Source organism: Cetorhinus maximus, chromosome 5 (assembly GCF_964194155.1).
Source record: "Cetorhinus maximus chromosome 5, sCetMax3.hap1.1, whole genome shotgun sequence".
NCBI classification, from domain to species: Eukaryota; Metazoa; Chordata; class Chondrichthyes; order Lamniformes; family Cetorhinidae; genus Cetorhinus; species Cetorhinus maximus.
Window position 1 is genome coordinate 87,144,826 of NC_135883.1, and position 22,748 is coordinate 87,167,573.

Genomic DNA, 22,748 nt, shown 5'->3' on the forward strand with positions numbered 1-22,748 from the left:
AGCTGTATTTAAGAAACCACCTGTTTGGCTTAAACTTTAATTTAACTGAGATGGCGAATGATAATCTGGCACTTCATACTTGCATGCATTATGGGAGTTATATGTTTTAGGGAATAGAACATATGTGAGAAAGATTAGCTTTTTTTCTCTGGTCATTTAACAAAAACCTGGCTCATGATCCAATACCCAAATAGAATTAAAGTGTGAAGTTCAACCTTTGTTAAGTTGTACAGCATTTAAAGGACCGTCAAACAAAATGTTTAACTCAAAATGCAACATTATCGCAAGACCTGTTTGGTCGAACGGAATTACAAAGCAGCAATGTAAAGTCATTGAAATTGTTCAGAAAAGGGCTCGTGGAGTAATTCTTGGCCCTGATTATCATAGTTACTTGGATACTTTACATGATTGCTGTCTGGAGTCACTCAATTTCAGATGGGATCAACTCTGCCATTCTTTTGAGAGATTTTTGGTGAACTCCCAATTTCACAGTTTGGTACCCAAAGACAGATCTCATAGAGGCTACCAGCCACAGAATTGCAAACAACCAACTGAATTAAGATGTAAAATGACAAGATTTAACAATGGTTCATTGTTCATCCACAGAATGAATAAACTATAACTGACTATTAAACTTTGAACCCTGACAACGTAAACACCCTAATCTAATGATCAATATTTTATTCTAGTCTGCTCTTTCTATCATTTCTTGTATTTTATATTTTACTTGAAAGAATGATTGATTGTTAAACTTACCTCAATTCAGCCCTTGGCTGTGATGGAAGTTGATTTTAAATAAATAAACGCTTTGATAATAATAAGAGGCTGATCCAAACTTGATTTTCTTATTGCAGGTATTTGCGCCACATTGGTAGATTTCAATTTAAGTGTTGTTATCATAGAATGGTTACAGCACAGAATGTGGCAATTTGGCCTATTGTGCCTGTGCCAGTTCGCTGCAAGAGCCACTCACCTAGTGTCACTCCAAAGCCTTTTCCCTGTAGCCATGCAAATTTTACCATTGTTGTTCTATTAATGCAAATTAGATTCCTGGGTTTTTCATGCTCCATCTCTGAACTAAAAATTAACTAAAACTAATCCTAATTTATTTTTGTAAACTATACCATGAGCTTTTTATATAAAGGTTGTTGCGTAACCTCTCATTCTACTTTTTCTGGTCAACCAAAGCTTAATGAATTTGTTTTTACTGGTGGTTAAAATGTAATAGTCATTCCCATTTTCTGACTATTTTCAAAAAGGGCTCTGTTAAAATAAGTGAAAAGAAATCTTTAACCTGAATTTTTCTGACTCATCAGTTTTGAAAGTTAAAATCTTAAATCAGAAAATCTTTTCATTTTCACTTTAATTTCAAATGTCCAACACAATTAAAGTTATAAGGCTAATCCTAAAATGATGGCTGGAAGTTTGTGTATTGAGTCCGTGAGCTGTACGCTAGACATTGATTTGTAAAATGATTTTGTTCTAATAGGTGCTAAATTTTGGTGTTGGGTAGAAAAAAGATGTGGGGTAGAAATTGGTCATCATGGTGCTTATTTTCTGGATAGAAAATGAGAGTAAAAATGACCAATTTTGCACGGGCACCCCTAGGGCACATGTAAGACAACAAATTACCCTCAGACTATTTTCAGATGTAAGAGGTGGTGACCTAAAATAGGGCCCTTGCAAATGCTAATGAGGGGCCAAACACTTGTTTTAGGCCCTTTCTGATAAATTGGGCTGCCCTTGTCAATTTGCTTGGTGTAGATGCAAGTGTCTGCCACCAGAAATATATGTCCTTTTTATGAGATTGATGTGGAGTAAGGAGAAATGTGAATGCATTTCCTGACTTGACAACACTCCCGGGGGCCACTACCAATCTGAAATTTGTCCCCCACCGGTGTTCACTCTACACTCCCTGGCCTATATTCAATCGACAGAAATGGGTGGAAGGAGTTGTGGGGCTGCACCTTCTAATTGGAAACTCTGTCAGGTGGTAGCCAGCAACCTCCTCATATCTCACTTTTACCTCAGTTCTTCAATGCAGGATAGCTAAGGGGGTGGTGGTTGTTTGTCTGTTACTTCTGACAGCAACTAGAAAGGTAAAATTACACTGGCGATTCATGCTCCTACAGCCCTTTAAGATGATGACCTAGCCACTTTATTGAGTAAGCAATAAGTCTGGTAGGGCTTAGCCTTGTCTGGCGCTTGCCCACATGAGGCTGAACCTGGTAAACCATTTGGGTTCGTAGAGATCGAGCTCACTGCCCCTATTATCCTGAGGGAGGAAGAAAAGCATCTCAACTAATCAACGATCAACAACAATTGCAGGACATTTCTAAGTCTTAATTATAAACATTAACTTGAAAAGTCAGGAACCACCTTGCATCAAAAGGACCCAGTTTCAAAACAACTATAGTAACTTGGCAACCAAAATATAGATTCTGTTTGGCAATCCTGGATGGCTTTTTGCCTGCATATATTTCATTAAAGATTTTTTTAAGGTGTTATATTCTTTATTAATTAACAGTAAAATAGACAGCATTTTAAAGCAAGTGTAGAATGCTGATGTTTTAAGGCATTTAGTTGCATTTTAGTATGAATAGCTGCTTGTTGCAGTGTTTTCTTCACAGGTCGGTTAATATCGATTCCAGATATTCAGTGGATAAATGTGGATTTATCAATAAAAATGGCAGAAGCAAAGGTCGGGGTGGGGGGAGAGGTGTTGTTAGCCGTTGTTACCAATTAAGTCCTTGGGTGATATATTGTAACATATCCATTATTATTTTTGCAGAACCTGTAAAACAAAATACCACAGCCGTTGTTCCAACGATGAAAGGTAATTAATGCCACTCCTTAGCAATCAACTCCGAAAAGAAATTATTTTAGCCTAAAGAAGTTTTTAAATCTCTGATCATGATCTTCTCTCTTATTTTTGATCTGCCTGCATTCTGACATGATTAAATCTTTCTTCATGTTGAATGCCAACTGGAGGCAAACTCCACTTACTTTACAAGTGATATTATCAATTTGTTATTAAGAACCTGTCATCATTTTGAAAAACACATTTTATGCCAATATTTATAAATGAAACTGCGGATGCAAATATTTATAAAAAGCTTTCCAAATTTACACACTTCCCTGCCACATTATAGTTGCAGACCTCCTACCAATGGTGGTGCTGTACATCTCCACCATCCCACCTCCCAGTTTCCCTGTAATTTGGCCTCCTCAGCTTTGACAGGTGTTATGTTGCAGCTGTGAGATGTGGGAGCTTTTGGATGCCAAGGCGATCCATGGCAAACACATCTGCAGGAAGTGTAAGCATAGTGAGGAATTCCGGATCAGGATTATTGATCTGGAAGCTGAAATGCAGACCTCCTCAGCTTTGACAGATACTGCAGTTAGTATGACCAAATCATTTCCAACTGATATTATTACTTTTAGCTAATCAGAGGTAGGATGGTGTGTAAGAGCATTTCCAGGGTAATACTGCTTGATGACTGTCAGCTGCTTTCCAGTTATCTCTCATCTGCTCGATGATGCTAATGACAGTTTCTGGGCTGTGGGTTTCTTGATACCACTGTGTCACTGCTTGCTCTCTTGTGGCTTCTGCTGAGGCTCACTCCTTGAAGCTTTCTGATAATACCACTCCCCATTCATGTGGCCATCAGCACTGAGGCCCACTCTATTTTCCCTTTTTGCATGTTTTATGATCCTAGTAGAGACTTTTGTTAAAGAGCTTGTCCACAAATTTAGGGAAGACCTGTTTTTTAAAACTTATTTTCAAAAGGGTGGAAAACTGTAAGTCAGCTTTTGAAATGCAGGGAAGGCATTTTCATAAAGGGTGTGATTTTGGGACATTTCTTTATTTAAATTGGAAAAGCTTTTTAAACTCCTCAAAGCTAAGCATTCCATTCCCATGCAAAGATCTTTTTTCCTGACCCCTCGGTGACAATTTTAAATTGATGACTCAACATCACTGATTCCCCAACCAAAGGAAACTGACATTCCTATTCACTGTACCGGAATCCTTTGTAACTATATTAAAGATAGAACAAAGCTATCATTGCTTGCCATTATTACGTGGTAAATTTGACAGCAATTTCTGGTATCCACATATGAACAGTAAATCATGAAAATCAATAGGCTGTTGTCGGAGGTGCCCTGCTCCTTCACAGTATGCACTATTACAGTTCTCACCAGTAGATGTGAAATTAGGGTACTTGCACTTAGTTCCGCACTAAAAATAACTGAGAAGTTTAGGGCTGTTGCATTTAAAGTGAGTGAGTTTTCATGGCGTAATAGCGATAATTATTGCTGAATCACTTATCTGCCCCTGAAAAAATTATTTTATAAGTGTGGAGTCTCATTCTATCAGAAGAAAATTAATATTTGATATTTTTAAAAAAAAGACAACTCACTTTTAGTTTCTCTGGGCAGGATTTTCCGCACCCAACTGCCGGCGGGATCTTGGGGTCCCGCCGCAAGTCAATGGACTTCTGGCTGGGGCGCCATCTCGCTCGCGGCGGGTCCCGCCCATGACAGGGCCGGAAAATCCTGGCCTCTGTCTGTCTCTTATCTCTGGCCAGGATTTTCCCCTCGGCAATTTGGGGGTGGGGCCCGCTCGCCAAGGGGAAAATGAAGCGAGATGACGTCGGGAGAAGCCCCCGACCTCATCCCGGTCCATTTAAATCTTCAGGAAGGCAGGCGGAGATCGAAATCAGTTGTCCGCCCGCCGACCTGTCAATGGCCAATTAAGGCCATTGACAGGCTAATTAACCTTGTTAAAGACGCTGCCCGTCCAAGCTTAAGGCTGGCGGGCAGGCCAGGAGCCCCAGCGGGCTCCAGATTATTCATGAAACTTCATCCACTGGCGGGATCAAGTTACATATCCGTTTTATAAAAATTTAATAAACTTTATGTGTTTCTTATTAACATGTCCCATCTCGTGTGACATTGTCACATGAGGGGGACATGTTAATAATTTTAATATTTCTCTATCTTTTGATTTTTCTTACCTGTCAGTAAACTCCCTGAGACAACACTTTGCCTCAAGGAGCAGTGTACTCTTTCGCGCGCATGCGCGAAAGAGCGCACTTTGACAGTTGGGGATTCCCTCCGCCCCTGCACAGGAAGCGCATAGCGCTTCCTGTCGGGCAGGCCGCTGGGCGGGCCTTAATTGGCCTGCCCACTCAAAATGGCAGAGGGCCCCATTTCGGCAGTGGGGGTCAGCTGTCCACCCACCGCCAAGCCGGTGGGGCCCACACACCCACCAAGGGCCAAATTCTGCCCTCTGTCTTTTAATCCCATCTTTATTTCCCAATTTTTATTTCTCTTTCTGTACGTCATTTAGATCTACAGTAATTTATATTTCTCATTCTATACTTTCTGGTTTGGAGCCTGCATGTCTCAGTGAGAGTTTTTCAATTTGATTGGTTGAAGAGGCTTTCCGTTTCTTGCCCTGCGCAAAGACATGAAAGCAACACTGCAGATGGTGCTGCACTAAAACAGATACTGAATTAGTTGAAATCACCACATATGACAAGCCCACCAAAAGGCTGTAGGCAGCAAGGTGAACGACGAGCACCAACCCTTTGTAGCTGAGAGCAAAATCCAAGCTATACAGATGCACGAAGGAAAGGGGAATTGAAATGTATTGGGTCGTGCATTTTAAACAATACATCAGGTTTGACGTCCAAAGCCAACAAACCAGCAAGTCTAAGAATGTCTGAAGTCAGATGCTGGCAGTGCCAGGGAGGATGGGGCACAGGGAAGGATGGAAGGCTGCTGCTTCACTCTGGATGGCTATAATTCCCTGCATTTTCCCGATATAGAGCTCTCTCTGTAGGGAGGCTGCTGTCAGATGTTGTCAGATGCTGCTGTTGCTTTCTTTCATTTGTTCAACCTGTTTGAAACTTCACACATGGGTGTTCATCTGCTTTAATTGGAAATTTTCCAAAAAATAAAATTTGTATTAGGAAGCGTTGGATCCAGGTCCTTGGTTTGTAGGAGCTAAAAGATACGGCTTGCATGCTTGTTCTGGTGTGGTCGAGTTGGCACAGAGACAAAGAACATCCAGAGATCGTAGTTGGAATAAACACATGCTGTTTATTTACAAACTAAGCTCTGGAACTATATTTGTGTGCTCACTACATAAAGTTCTGTCTTCACTCATCAGCGACTAACCCAGGACTCTGCACTAGAGATAGCCTGTGCTACTCTGCTATTGGATACTAAAATCATGTGACCTTACATTACAATGCTTGTCTTAAAGATATATTACATCTCAGATTACTACATCCAACCTCCTTTACTGTAAAATACATTTTTACAATTTTACAATATCTCAAGCTATTTACTCAGATCAATTATTTACAAAGTCAGCCTCTCTGGGGTTTCTTTATGCATGTAGAACATCTCAGCTCTACAGCCTCTGAAATTTGCTTTGGAGTCTCTCTTACTGAAGTCGTCTGAGAATCTGGCTCTACAGCAGGTACCGGTAAACTGGTTTCTTCGACTCTTTCAGGTACAGTCGGCCCTTCAAATACATTTGTACTTGATTGAGTTCTTTCAATAGGAAATGTTGATTCAGTCTCGAACACTGGTGGAGTCACTTCTGGATATTTGGTTTCTCCACTGTGTGTGTGATCCACGTGTCTCCTTACTATTCGATCTCTGACTTTCACGTGGTAGGGAAGAGGTCCCGTTACGGCACTTATTTCATCGAACAACCATGCTGGTCCTTCTCTAAAATTTTTTACAAATGCCTTCTCGCCTACATTAAATTTTCTGTCCTGACTGTGACAATCTAGTCCCATTTTCTGACTTTCCTGTTTTCTCTCTACCTTCCCCTCCAAGTTTGACATGATTAGGCTCAGTCTCGAGCTGAGACGATGCTTCATCAACAATTCCGCAGGCGTGAAACCTGTTGTTGAATGAGGGGTGGTTCTATAATGGAAAAGAAATTGTGCTAATTTAGTCGCAATAGAATCTCCAGATAATTTCTTCATGCCAGATTTGAATGTCTGAACTGCTCCCTCGGCGAGTCCGTTTGAAGAAGGGTGGTATGGAAATGTTTTTACATGAACAATACCATTGAGGCTTGTAAATCGGTTAAATTCAACACTTGTAAATACTGTTCCATTATCTGATAATAGCACTTCAGGTAATCCATTTATAGCAAAGCTTTGTTGTAGCTTGTCTATTGTCACTGAAGATGTGGGTGACCTTCCTTCATATATGCCCATCCATTTTGAATGAATGTCTATGATAAGGAGAAACATTGTTCCCATAAACAGTCCCACATTAGTCAATGTGTACTCGTATCCATGGCCTTCCTGGCCACTCCCAGGGGTGTAATGGGGCTGTTGCAGGTAATTTCTGTACTTGTTGACACTGCAAACAACTTCTCACTAGGTTTTCTATCTCTCCATCCAATCCTGGCCACCACATAGAGCTACGTTCTACTGCCTTCACTTTGGAAATTCCGGGATGTGCACTGTGAAGTTCTGATAACAATGGCTTTTTGGAGGAACAATCACTCAAGCTCCCCACAATAAAATACCTTCTTGGCTGGTTATCTCGGATCTTCTCTGGAAATATGGTTTCATTTCATCAGATTCTTGTGTTTGTGACCAACCATAAAGAACTTGATTTCTCACTTTGGATAAGACTGGGCCTCAGTTTGTCTAATCTTTAATTTGTTTCGCACATATATGTGATGAGTCCAGGAAGTTCAACAACAATATGTAGTCCTGAGGAATTGGAACATCCTCATCTTTTACTTGTAAAAGTAAACGACTGAGTGCATCAGCATTTGCAATTTGACTTCTGGGTCTGTGAATAAAAATATACTCATAAACTGCTAAGATTAACGCCCAACTTTCTACCCTTGCTGAAGCTATAGGAGGTATAGCCTTGTCTTCATCGAATAGTCCTAATAATAGTTTGTGGCCTGTTATAATAGTAAAATGATGACCATGTACATATTGATGAAACCTTTTAACACTGAAAATGATTGCCTGGCCTTTTTCTCATTTTGAGAATACTTTTTCTCTGCAGTACGAAGTGTTCTTGACACATTTCTTATAGGTCATTCTGATCCATCATCCAATCAATGGGAAAGCACTGCTCTCACTCCATAAGGTGATGTGTCGCACTCTTTATTTGCGTCAACTCTTTCTTTGGGTCAAAATGTACTAGCAGTGTAGATGACTGTAGCAACTTTTTCATTTTTGTGAAAGCTTCTTCTTGTGGTGTTTGCCATGGCCATCTCTGGTTTTTCTTGAGAAAGTAATACAGAGGTGTCAGTACTGTTGACAAACTAGGCAAGAAACGTCCATAGTAATTCCCAAGAATGATTTCAATTCAGATGTACTCCTTGGTCCTGGGACTTCTTTAATAACTTTCATTTTTTCTTTAGCTGGATGTAGACCTTGTAAATCTACCTTGTGACCTAGGTAAGTTACCTCTTTTGCCTGGAATGTGCAATTTTCCTTTTTCAATGTCACTCCAACCTGCAAAAAACATTTCAGAACTTCTTCCAAGTTCATCAAATGTTCCTTTTCAGTGAGTCCAATCATGAGAACATCATCCAAATAAACTACAACTTGGGACAATCCCTGTAGTAAACTTTCCATGGTTCTTTGGAATATGGCGCAAGCAGAATTTACGCCAAAGTTAAACTGGTGTATTGGTACAATCCCTTATGTGTATTTACGGTGACAAACTTCCGGGATGCCTTCTCTAATTCCAATTGCCCGTAGGCATGACTCATATCTAACTTTGTGTAGACCTTTCCACCTGCCAGTTTCGCATATAAATCTTCTATTTTAGGTATGGGGTGTCTATCCAATTTTGCCACTTTGTTAACTGTTAATTTATAGTCCCCGCATATTCTAATGCTTTGGTCAGGTTTGAGAACAGGTACAATTGGAGCTGCCCACTCTGAAAATTGTACTGGTTGTAGCACTCCCAGTTTTTCTAATCTGTCCAGTTTGGCATCTACCTTATCCCACATTGCATAAGGTGTCTTGCATTCATGAATCTTGGGGTTCCCACTGGATCTACATGAATTTTTGCTTGTAGCCCCTCAATTTTTCCAAGTCCTTCCTTGAAAACTGAGGTATATTTTTGTAGTAGCTCTGAAAGCCCATTAGTTCTCAGCTAAAAGATTTCAGTCCATTCCAATTTAATTTCTTTCAGCCAGTTTCATCCGAGGAGACTAGGCCCCTCGCCTGCTACTACGATCAAGGGTAATCTCACTGTTTGACCTTCAAAGTTTATTGTGACATTACATATACCCTTGACTTGTATGTCTTCTCCTGTGTAAGTTTTTAATTTTTCACCAGTTTCTTCTAAATTCAACTTACATTCTCCATGATTCAGGTATTTGAACGTATGCTCACCAGTCACAGTAGTGGCTGCTCTGGTATCCACTTCCATTCTGAGAAGCCTTTCATTCATTTTCATGGTTACATAGATAGGTTCTGTTCTTCCTACCTTTAAACTATACAGCAAATAGATATCAACATCTATTACTTCAGTCTTTTCAACACTGTTTATCTCATTGAGTTTCTGCTTTTGTCTGAAAATCTGCTTGATTCTGTCTTTACAATGCCTCATGAGGTGTCCATTATGATGGCAGAAGAAACAATCAACCTTTTAAAGCTGTTTTTCATTACAGGGCTGTCTGCTTCCACGTCTGTCACTATTATGCCATATTTTTGCTGCAAAATTTTCCTTTTTAATTTGTCCGCTAGAGGTGGCTGCTTCCCGCTTTGGAACAAAGCTCTGCACTTTTGCGCTTTTTTTTTGTATCTCCACGCCCAACAGGGAGGATGGCACCAATTTGCCCTCCTCGAATGGTCTCTGAGTCTCGCACTGCACCTTCCATTGCAGGAGCGATTTCCAATGCTTTCTGAAAATCTAAATTTGGTTCAGCCAACAATCTCTTCCAAATCGCGTTTTTGTTTATTCCGCACACCAAACGATCTCTAAGCATATCATTAATAGAAGTACCAAACTTGCAATACTCAGTTAAGTGCTTTAGGCTTGCCACATAAGAAGCAACTGTCTCCCCTGCAACTCTATTCCTTGAGTTAAATTTAAACGGTTGCATCATCACCGATGGCTTGGACTGGTAATGATTTTTTACAAGGTTCACTAAATCATCAAAACTTTTCGAATCTTGTCACTAGGCGCTAGCAGATTCTGAATTAGTCTGTATGCCTTACTCCCACATGTGGACAGAAGGATCGTGTGCCTCTTTTCCTCCCCTACAATGTTGGTCACCTGGAAGAGAAATGTTCAATGTAGTGAGACCAGTCGTCCGAGGTTGGATCGAAAGGCTCCGCTCTTCCAAATTGCGGCACGCTCTGTGGGGATCACTTCGACGTTCAAAAGGAAACTTTCTTTTACTTACAACCACCGTGCGATCATGTGACCTTACATTACAATGCTTGTTTTAAAGGTATATTACAACTCAGGTTACTACAGGAAGCCTACTCCTGCATGAGATCAAGTACATAATAATCTACTGTGTGAATATTCATATAGTTTACCTACTATGTGAATATTCATGTAGTTGATGGTGTGCGCGTACTGACAATCTATTTGCATTACAGAACTCTTTCCATTGGAAGCATTTCTGTAATACAAATTGTTTTCCTTGCTACTGAATACTACAAATACAACTTTAAAATCTGTATACTGACAAATCTCTCACATTTGTGACTTTACCAGCCTGGCTGAGATCTTTTTTGATGTCAAGAGGTTTTTGTTCGGGAATGGATGTTCTTACTTCTAAATTTACAAATTATTTCCACTAGTTAATAGGGTTCAAAGGAATTAATTATTTTTTATATAGAAGTTGAGCATACAGTGGTAAACATTATACCAACAATTATGTACATACAATGTTAACCATTACTAATTATAGTACTTGACTGTCTTAAGGTCAAACAATTATAGAGAATTCACTGCATCACAGGTTTCGAGCTTGTGGGGATCAGTTGGCCAGGGCTTGTTGAATTCTCTATCCTAAAAGCCCTCTTCTTACACCTTTCTTTCACTCTCACTAATTGAGATATTTACATAATTCAATGTATAACCTCATCCTATTATTCACTTAATGAATTACAGTTTTAACAAGAAGTCTTCACCTACACCTTCTCAAGGCTTTATCTTGACTTGACTGAGTTGGCAATCAAATCACTAATGTAGGTGAGCAATCACTTGCCTATTGCAGGTGTGTCCTTGGAGGTGTTAATTTTGCTGCTAAGGCAAAGAAAGCTGGTAGCTGAATGTTTATCAGTTAGTCATTGTCTGGTAAATAAAACTGACTTTCTAGCATTCTAACAGAAACACACTTAGCAGGTAAAAGGTAAAAGTTAAGAATTAGCCACTTCTTTATAGTCTGTACAGATAGGCAGTAGGAAAAGGGCATCAATGACACATGTCAGCAATCTGAGAATTCAACCCAACCAAATCCAAACTCAAATGCTGATGGAAGCACTTGTTTATAGTTGCAGATGCTGATGCTCAGGGAGGTCAGGGGAAGTCAGCAAAATCCCCTCAAAAAGCGCTGTGCCTTCATAGGGCATAGCTTTCTTAGTGGCCTTGGACAACACTCCTGTTATTAAAGCAGACCTATAAATTAATTGAGCATTGGATTTTGGTGTAACAATGTGAGTTCCGTGAGTGCATTTATAAATGTAGATTGATTAGAACTAACTCCCTGCATGAGGTCAAAGGGGCTGCAGGACCTACTTCATCTGCCCTATTATTTCATTTTATTAATACGCTTACCTCTCAGCTGGACAGCTCCAAGTCAAAAATGTGATTTTTGTGTGTGTATACTATATGTGCTCTGTATGCACATAAACATTTTTCTAATGGGAGGCTCTATCATATGGTCAAATGGATGTCATTCAACATAGGTAGAATAGTAGGTTGGCATTGAATAGGTTTTGTAGGCAGAACAGGTGAGAAAAATGTCACTGCAATACTAAAATTCTGGACTCCAAACCAGGACCTGATGTTTTCTTTGCACAGGGAGAGCATGTTGGCCATCGCACCAAATTTACTGCCACCTATTTGTGCAATTTTTCATCCTTACCAGTAACTGCCGCATTAACAACTTAGCTGAGATCAGAAACTCGCAGCGAAAAATTGTGAAACACATATTTCTATGCAAAATCAATGCTTCCTATAATTCTCCGGTGATTATTCTGAATCTGAAGAGCGAGCTTTGCAAGCACAGGCAATGGTAAACTTAAATAGATATATATAGGCCCAGAGGTTAAACAATGTGAGCTATTATGGAGAAGTTAATTCATCCCTGGTGTAGCAGTGCCAGTCTGGTGCATGTTGGGTACTGCATGTACAACATGGACAAGTGCCTGACCATATAACATAATGTGAGGTCAGCTCATTTAAATATTTAAATATCATTTAGACATGATGCAACATCCTAGTACTCCTGCTATGGGCCTTCTGTTTTATTTATTAAAAATTGTGCACTTAGCAGATGCTGTGTGCACAGGTTCTAATCACACAAATTTGCATGCATCCTTCAGATGGGGAAAAGAATAGGCTTTAAACCTCTGCACCCAAAAATATGGGGCTCATGTACGCAAAACAATGCTCTTTGTGTGCTTTCAGTCATAGTGTATATAATGCGTAATACATTGGGATGAAAATATCATATATAAATGAATAAAACTAAACTTTTCTTGTTGTTTATAGAGTCAAAGAAAGAAAAGCCAAAGCCTACTAAAGAGAAAGGTAGGTAAAGCTTCATTTGAAGCTGTCCTTAAAAATATGTGAAGGCAAATTTAGCCCATACACATGGGCCACACACAATTTAATATTAGAATTGTAAGGAACATAATTCAAATGTAATATCAAAACAAAGCTTTATTATAAGCACATGAACTCCCTTTTTAGATGAAAAAAAATAATTCAATGCATTTCCTTGTAATTTCAATGCTTGTATTTGTTTCCCCATTAAAGAAAGGAAGATATTTCTACAGTGTCTCTCACATCCTCAAGAAAGAAAAGAAAGACTTGTATTTATTTAATGTTTTTCATGACCACTGTAGGTCTCAAATTGCTTTACAACAATTTGAAGTGTAGTCACTGTTGTCATGTAGGAAACATAGGTAATTTGCACTCAGCAAAATCCCACAAAAACCAATGAGATAATAATAAGAATATGTTTTTTATCATGTTGCTTGAGGGATGAATATTAGGCAGGACACTGGGATAACTCCCCTGCTCTGCTTCAAAATAGTGCCATGGAATTTTTTATACCCATCCAAGCAGGCAGATGGGGCCTCTGTTTAATATCAGAACCAAAGGACAACACTTCCAACCGTGCAACACTCCCTCGGTGCTGTACAGGAGTGTGAGCCTTGATTTTGTGCCCAAGTCTTAGGGTGGAATTTTCCACACCCGCCCGCTGCCGGGATCTTCCGGTCCTGCCACAAGTCAATCGGCTTCTGGGTAGGGCGCCACTTCACCTGCGGCGGGTCCCGCCCGCAACCCTCGGCTTCAAAAACAAGTGGGTAAGTGACTGAACATTCAAAGTAATCTGTTGAATGTAGAAGCCTTTGAAATCACCTGAGAACATACTAAGGCTTTATAAGGCATTGCGGCAAAGTTCTTTCTTTTAGTGCTGCTGTTAAACTAAAGACAAAATAATACTCATTGAATTTGCAAATTGTGAATAAGAAGAATCCCAATGTATTGAAATATTTGTCGTGAATAAAAGAGAGAAAGCAAATATTTCACTGTATACTTTCCTAATGCAGATTTTTAATCTTTTCAGTTGAACCACCCAAAGACAAAGAAAGAAGTAAGTGTTTTGTTGCTGACTATCACAATGATCAAGAAATTATAAATAAACGAAGATGCTTCATCTAGTTTCAAGTCCGCCTGATTCAGCTACAGTTAGCTGATTTATGGATGGGGCCAACAGTGATTTGCAGCATATGTTGTACAAAGAAGGCCTACAAAGGAAAGATTTCTGAGAATATGCAAGGGCATCAGTTCAAAGCCCATATCCCTTTTCAACCAGATCATGCAGAGAGCTGGAATGGGTTGAACTTCTGCTGCCAACCAATATGTCCCTGACATTAGATAGGGTGGGTGAAAAGGAGAGAATTCCCATAACGGAATTTTGCTCAATCCTGGCCCCCCTATCATCCAGCAAGATGCACAACATGGCAATACATTGCATTTGTATAGCAATTTGAACATGGTAAAACATCCCAAGGTGCTTCTCTGGGGAAGAATTTTCTCTCCGTAGGGGGGAGATTGGGCGGAAGCCCAATTAAAGCCCAACTAGCACTGAGTGCTCCCTGTGCAGGCAGGGGGGTTGCCAGAGTCGGGGCCTGCACTCTTTTGCGCATGCGCGTGGAAAAGCGCATAAATCTCCCTGAGGCACAGAGCTGCTTCAAGAAGATTAGTTTAAGTGCAAAATAATTTAATGAAGGAAAAAAAAAATTAAGACATGTCCCCTCATGTGAAACTGTCACATGAGCTGGGACATATCTATTAATTTTATTAAAACTTTTTACAAGACTTTAAAAACCTTCATGAAACCTCATCCCGCCCGTGGATGAGTTCCATGAAAAGTGCGATGGCTGCCTGGGCTCTTTGTCTTCCCGCCAACCCTAAGGTTGGACAGGCAGCTCAGTTTATTGATTTAATTGATAATTAACTGGCCTTAATAGGCCTTTGAGAGTTCGGCGGGCACGCAGCCAACTTGGGTGTGTGCCCGCCAAATTCAAAATCTGAATCGGGACGCACGCCCGAGCCGAAGATTCTGCCCCTGGCGTATTATCAAATAAAATTTGACACTGAGCCAAGAATGAATCATTCGGACAGGTGACCAAATGCACAATGAAAGATATAGGTTTAAAGCAGTGCCTTTATGAAGGAGGAAGACGTAGAGGGGCAAAGAAGTTTGGGAAATGAATTCAGGAGCTTAGGACCTAATGGCTAATGGCACAGCCCAAGTGGACACTGGAAATTAATTTGGCATACATGACTGTCATGTCCAGTCAAAGGCATGTCATATTCATAAGTTTAAACATGGAACGTGCTTGTATGGAAGCCTCTGGAACTGCCTTTATTTAACTGAAAATGGACAATTAATGGCTAATGAACAATTAAGATGGCTGCCAAGGGACCAGGCGTTTCAGATGATCTTTGCAACTTCAACACAGACTACAAAGTTTCCGGAAAGTTCTGGATTAAATTAGATGGGAGTCTCCCCCTTAAATGGAAGTGCCTGGATAGCACTTGCTATTGTTCGAAGCTCACTCCAAAACACAGAGTCAATGTCTCCAGATTTGCAATGTACAGAGGAAAGCTGATGTGACCAGTTATCCATAAGATTTTCCAACACTTTGTTTTTAATTTTACTATTAGTACTGAAAGTATATACTAGCTATTGATCTGTCACCCTCTACTAGAATAAGCATTTATGCCTTAAACTCTGGATTTCTCTCCCAAAGCACTTCCTCTTGATCTTTCTCTCCGATAAGATGCTTCTTAAAACTTACCTTTTTGATCAAGCTTTTGGTCATCTGTCCTGATATCTCTTATATGCCTCAGTGTCAAATTTTGCCTGATAATACTTCTTGAAATGTTTTGCTAAGTTAGTGCTATATAAATATAAATTGTAAGACATGGCCTAAAGCCTTTAGGGGTAACTTTGTGCGAGGGATGTGTTTCTCTAGATTATTATTGCACAAATGAGCAATTACATTTCTTTTCTTAAAAACACTTAAAGTTTCCTCAGAATTAAGCACCCTATAAAAGTAATTGGTGTCAAAGAAAAATGGTTATTCATAATGGTTAGTAACATGAATAGTTATTATGTACATTAATGGATAATTTGAATAACTATAAAATATATTTTATTTGTAGAGACTAAAAAAGAAAAGCAGCGAGAGCCTCCAATCAAGACAAGGGGGAAAGGTAATAGAGTGTATAATATAGCTGTGGAGTTGTATTTCTAAACTTCAAACATACAAAATTGCCAAGCCAATAAAGATCAACTGGCTCATCAAGTCTGCCCTACACCTAGTGGCTGCAGCACCTTGATGAAACACTTCTTCTCTCCCATCACACCAGTTGGCGATGTCTTCCAAAGGCTCTCGTCTCATTGGAAAAAGAATAACCGCCTCAAATTCAGTTTATTCCTACTGCTACATTGTAAAAGCTTGTATCAGCTGATCCTCCTTAGTGTGTTAAACTGGAATAATCTTTCAACAGGGATGCTATGCAGCCCTTTAATTATTTTATCAATTTGAATCAGATTATTTCTAATTCTATGCAACTCTAAAGTAAATAGACCAATGTCCTTGAGTCTATCTGAGTTTCTGAGGTTTATTAAGCTACTAATCATTCTTGTAGCTTTTCTCTGGACCTTTTCCGAGGCCACTATATCACTCACCAGGGGGTGGGAGTGGGCGTGGAGGTGGGACCCAAAACTGGGCATAGTACTCTATATTATGCTTGCTCAGTGAGCTATATGTTATCAAAATGGTACTCTTTAACTAATGCTGAATCATTCCATTCATACAATCCAATATCCTGATAACTTTAATTATAATTTCTCTATATTGGTCGTGATCTGTCAGTGAACTGTGCATAACAACATCTAGGTCTTTTTCTCTTTCAGTATTTTTCTCTGCAAGCGGCAAGAGTGTACTGTATTGACCCTATCAAAATGCATGACAAATTAAACACCTGGCCCACTCCCCTGGCATATCTAACATTTATGGAGCCAATTCCACTCTACTATTTTAACCTTTGTGCAGATTTTGGTGTCATCTGCAAATTTACTATTCCAGTTCCAAACATCACTTTCCAGGTCACTAAGAAAGACAATGAAGAGTAACTGGCAAAGGACCAATCCCTGGAAGACACCGCTAGTATCATAATTCCAGCTGACTCACGCTAGTTAACTACAGGATTTTGACTACAAGATTGGAACCAATTCCTAATCCAACTACAGAAACAACAACAACTTGCATTCATTATAGCTCCTTTAATGTAGTAGAATGCCCCAAACCAGAACATTATCAAACAAAATTTGACATTGAGTCACATAAGGAAATGTGACAGATGACTAAAAGCTTGCACAAAAAGGTAGGCTTGAAGGAGAACCGAGAAATAGAGACACGGAAATGTTTAGAGAGGGAGTTTGAAAGCTTTGGCAGCTGAAAGTATGCTTGCCAATTGTGGAGTGATTAAACTCAAGAGTGCAAGAGTCCAGAAGTGGAGGAAGCTACAGAGAGCGAAGGAGATAGGAAGCAGAAGGGCCATGGAGGGTTTTGAAAACAAGGGTGAGAATTTTTTAAATCGAGGCATTGCTTAACCTGAACCCAATGTAGGTCAGTGAACACAGGGGTGATCAGTGAATAGGAGTTTGTACTAATTGAGATATGGGTAGCAGTGCTTTGGATGAACTCAAGTTTATTTAGGGTGAAATATGGCAGACCAGCCTAGAGAACATTGAAATAATGAAGTCTAAACATAACAAAAGCATGAATGAAGGTCTCAACAGGAGATAATCTGAGACAGGGAGCAGTTATAGGGATAGATGTATGACGTCTTGGTAATGGAACAGATATATAGTTGGAAGCTTATCTTATTGTCAAATCTGACGCCAAGTTTGCAAAGGATTTTCTTCAGCCTCAGACAGTTGCCAGGGAGAGAGATGGAGCTGTTGGCTAAGGAATGGAATCTGTGGTGGGAACCAAAGGCAGTGGCATAACCCAGCACTTCAAATTCTATTGATGCCACAAGATTGTATTTTTGTAAAGTAACTTAGAGTGAAATACCATAGAAAGGGCCTTCTGAAAGTCCAGGTAGATAATGGGTGGAATTGTCCCAGATTTGCATAAAGTGTGGTAGTGGATGGGTAAAACAACATTTTACCCATCGGTTGCAATGGCGGCTTCTCACGCTGTATTGTCCCAAACCCACCGCATTAATTATGCATCCCTGGGAAACACCTATTTGCCTGCTATGCCATCGCCTCGCTGCTTCATCATGCCGGGCACCATATTTAAAGTGCAGTCATGCACAGACCTATCAGCGCTTCCAGCCCAGGACTGCTGCGCAGAAGACATGGCCCCAAAAGGCAAAAAGACTGCACCCCCATGCTCAATGATGCTTCCCACAAGCACCTTTTGGATGCTGTGGGGGCCCGCTGTGATGTTCTCTGTCCTCACTCTGGCCAGAGGAGGGGCAGCAACATTACCACTCCAGCTTGGCAGGTGATGGCAGTGGTGATCAGTGCCAATGCTGCACAGAAGAAATAGACCATCCAATGCAGATAGAGGATGAATGATCTCATGCCGCCAGGGTAAGGCAACCATCTCATCACTCTAAACTCACACACTCAAACTCATCACACATTCACTAGCATCCCATTCACTGTCAGCTCAAGGGACATCACCACTCACTCTTTCACACCCTCACATCTCCACCTGACCTCATCTGCTCTGGAGACTGCCTCCTCAGCCCTCACCATCTTGAGGCCACTTGCACAGATCAACTTGTGCCCTCACACTCCTCTTCTTCAGTACAGCCCTCACCCTGCAGCTTCTTCCCTTGCCTGAGGCCACTTCTCCCCCTTCCCCAAGCAAGCCCTAGTCCTGCAGTTGATCAAAGCTACCCGCGCCTTATGATTGGTCTGGTAGGTAGACACCTGCCTGTGAGCCCCCTTAAAAAGTGACGTGGTACTGTCTGCAAAGTCTGGCATTGATAACTGTGAGTGCTGCCCAAAGCAAGGTAGGCAAACAAATCTCGAAGTCCTGAATGAAGTGCAGCTCACCAGGTGCACATTACTTATGTGCAGTTGTGAAACACGTCGGCGTGCAATCACGCCAACGTGGGTGAACGATCCAGCGTGGGCAGATGAGTCTGGTGGGCTGGCCTTATAATGGTATGCAGATGTATTACAATGAGGTTGTCAATGTCCGATAGCGGGAAACACGGCCCACTGTCGATGGGCTGAGGGGACGATCTCAAACTGGTTTCACAACTTCAAGAAACTGATTTTTGGCCTTCTTGCCATATTGTTCGCCCACACCGCTGAGTACGTGTGATGCCAGGGGGCACAGGTGATTCCACCAATGTCTATTAATACCCTTCATCCACTGCCCTCAAAAAACTCCATCAAATTTGTTAGGCACAGCCTATTTTTGCAGAAGTTATGTTGTGAATTTCTACTAGCACATTCCCTTCCCCAATTTTGACTTCTGACATAGTTGGAAAAGGTTTTGTTATTACCACCACAATTACATACCATCTTCTTTACCAAAGAACTTTCAGCTACTGTTATGGCCGTTTCCCTCAATTTCATGCAATACTCTTCTCTCCTCTCCTCTCGTGTGAATTAAACACTGTAAATCCTGGCATATAAGTCGACCTGGAGTATAAGACAATCCCATTTTTCCATCCCCAAAAATCATGTTTTTGCATATGCATTCGGCTTACAAGTCGACCCCCCTTTTCAGCCATGAAATACTATACTCATATTAGCAGTCAGTCTCATTTTTTTTCCCCACATATGCATGTCTTGCTTACCAGTACCTTATAACTGAGTGTAAGGGATCAAGCAGGCGATACAGGCTCTGTTGCGAAGGTGTGCAGATATTTAAGACACACCCACTCTTTGCATTGGAGCAGATGACATTTCAGAATGGCAACCATCCACACCCATGCTGGCTTCATTTTATACTTGGTAAGTAAGTCGGTCGACCATAGAAGCCTCAAACATTCCTTCCAAAAGAGGGGGTTAACTTAAAAACTGACATTTTTAGGTATCTTAAGTATGTAGGATGCCATCTGCTTCAATAAAATTTGCCTCAAAACATTCCTCCTCAACCATAATGGCTTTATTTGGTTACATGTGCTACTTTTAACCATTGGGACACACTTGGCTTCATTCTGTTTGTCTACGTATTTTAATAAAACTCATTCGATGCTGTCCACAAAAGTTCCAGCTGCTGTTCTTGCTAGTTGAGCATTATTGGCTGTGAAGAAAGGCTTATATTTGTCCAGCACCTGATCACATTTCTGAGAAACATCTCAAAGTGCTTCACAAAGAATCGAGACACTGTCCTTATGTAGGCAAGTATGGCAAGCCAATTTGTGAACAACATGATCCTGCTAACAGTAATGAATTGAATGTTAACCTATCCTTACTGGTGTTGGTTGAGGGAAAAATATTGGCCGTAATGCCCTGAGAACTCTCTGTTCTTAAAAAAGCATCACAGAATCTGTTACACCACCTGATAGTGCAGATGGTGCCTTGGTTTGGTGTCTCACCTAAAGAATAGCATGTCTGACAATGTAGCACTCATCAGCAATGCCGGAACGCTGTGTCTTCAATGTAACCGAATATTGTGCAGCTGCATAACTGACAACCCATTTGATACTGCCCGTTTTGTGCCACCATCTGAGGTGAATTTCTACCCCATGGAATGATAATAAAGAACATGAAAAATCTGAGACCAATAATTTAAGTTCAATGTTAATGAGACACAATGATATAATTTCATGATTTAACTTGGAAACACTTACATCTGTGTGGCTAATGGGGACCTTATGAAATTCATGCGCATGGTTGAAAAATGGGATGTGTTAGAATCATGTACCAGAATAAAGCAAGGGCACTATCAACTTCACTAAGTGTTTCCCAGTGCCATCTAATGTTTTCATAAATCAATTTAGAGCACAACGAGGGGCCATGAAAAGCTGAAATTATACCACAGTTGAGTGCACACATTCAAGGCACCTCTTCAATCACCAAAAATGCCTAGCGAGGACTGAGATACCAAACCCTAATTGGTCAGATGTGCTGAAATGATTTATGTTGTCAAAAATAACTAAGTCATCCATTTTATTTTTACAGGAAACTTAATATACCTTTACCATTGGTTCTCTCCTGTTATGCTATGAATTACTAGAATATGAACAGCTAAGGATGTGAGCAGATGTGGAGAGAGAAACAGAGATTTTCGTCCCCAGGTCGGGTGCGCAGAGTTGGGAGATTTTCCAGCTCGGCAAACTCAACCTTTAAAAATGGTCACTCACAGCTCAGACTTTCGGGTGTGGGGTGGGGTGGCGGGGTGGGTATGGGATGTAATAGGAATCGGGGCAGCGACCTCAGAACGTGTGCGAATGCTGCCAGGTGCAAAGGCAGGCCGGATGAAAGGCACTGTGTTTAATTTTTTAAAAAATCCCTCCAGCTCTCATCACCCACCCCCCACACACTCCTATGGCTCATTAATGTCAACCTATGCCAACCCGTAACCCCATCCACTCACCCCCATGGCCTTTCGTACACTCCATGAAAACCTATGCCCCCAAACCCGCCCTCCATGGCACCTCATACCCTCCATGTCAACCTATGGCACTCTACCCACACCCATGACTCTTTATAGCCCTGTATGATAACTTAGTGCCAATGCATGCCAACCCATGCCCCCCATTCCACAACCCTTTGCCCTTATACCCTCCATGCTAACTCACCCAGTATCAACCATTGGCAGACCTCAGGGCCCATGCTGAGTGTAAATAAAGTTTGAAATGTGCATTGATAAATTCGCTATTAATTAAAAAAACACTCTTATTGATACAAACCCATTCGCTACTTTTAAATACCTCCTTCCACTTAATCCATAATAACAACAAGCACTTGTATTTATAGTCCCATTTCAAAGACCTTGTGAGCATTTGGAGCTGTCAGTCAAACTGTGAACTGACAGGCACCCCACTATGATAATAATATGTTATGAAATCATGAAATCAATCATGCAGCACTAATCCTACATTGAAAGCCCTGAGGCTTATATCAACAGACAGAGTGATGTGGCAAGCATTGATTTTTTTTTAAAACACTTCTGACAGTTTTTCAAATATTTAAATGGAAGGAGATTTAAATGCCTTGACAGCTTGACAGCTCCCTTGACAGCTTCCTACAGTTTCTTTGACATCCCCCTTGACGGCTCCTTTGACAACTCCCTTGACAGTTCCACTGAAAGCTCCCTTGACAGCCCCCTTGACAGTTCCAATGAACTTGACAGTTCCAATGAGATTTTTTCCACACATTCATGTCTAATTTTAAAAATCTCTACGGGCACTTGACCTCTCCCAAAGGACACTTTACCTCTCCTGAAGGGCACCTCATCTCTCCCAAAGGTATGCCATGACCTATCCTCTCCAAAAGGGTACCTAGTCTCCAAAGAATTCTGCTAACTTTAGATCTTCTCCTGATAGGTCTAAAGTGCACAAATTGTCTTTTGGACGTTCCACTAGCGAAAATTGGATCTGACTGAAGGCAGCTTCACTTTAATACATGCAGCTACCTCTGTGAACCATGCATGTGCAAAGTGAAACACGCCCCATTCCCACCGGCAAAAGGGTAGGGGCCGGATTTAGGGTTGTTACTTCCAGCTTTGGGCCTCCAGTGCTATTTTGGATCTTCTCCATCTGCGTGAAAATTCAGGCCCAAGCTTTGCAACTTCAAACAGTGTAAGTGCTGTTTTACTCAAAAAAATTCCATATACTTGCTTTATTCCTTTGATTTTTTTTCTCCCTGAAGCCAGCTAGATTGTGTTGTTTTTAAATCCTCAGTGGTGGCCATCGAGAAAGAGCAGAAAAGTGGAATTACTTGAATGGCTGTACCAAAGAGTCTGCACGTGCTTGAGGAGCTA

The 22,748-nt window shown here is 40.8% G+C and overlaps 1 protein-coding gene across 1 annotated transcript in view; it reads left to right on the forward strand.

Annotated features, from left to right (window-relative positions):
- Positions 1-22,748, forward strand: part of trdn (triadin) — a 565,816-nt gene that overhangs the window by 403,858 nt on the left and 139,210 nt on the right. Inside the window, exons 27-30 of the mRNA XM_078542852.1 lie at positions 2,792-2,836; positions 12,748-12,786; positions 13,832-13,858; positions 15,940-15,990. Of these exons, the coding sequence (XP_078398978.1) occupies positions 2,792-2,836; positions 12,748-12,786; positions 13,832-13,858; positions 15,940-15,990 (162 nt within the window). The remainder of the gene's footprint in view (positions 1-2,791; positions 2,837-12,747; positions 12,787-13,831; positions 13,859-15,939; positions 15,991-22,748) is intronic.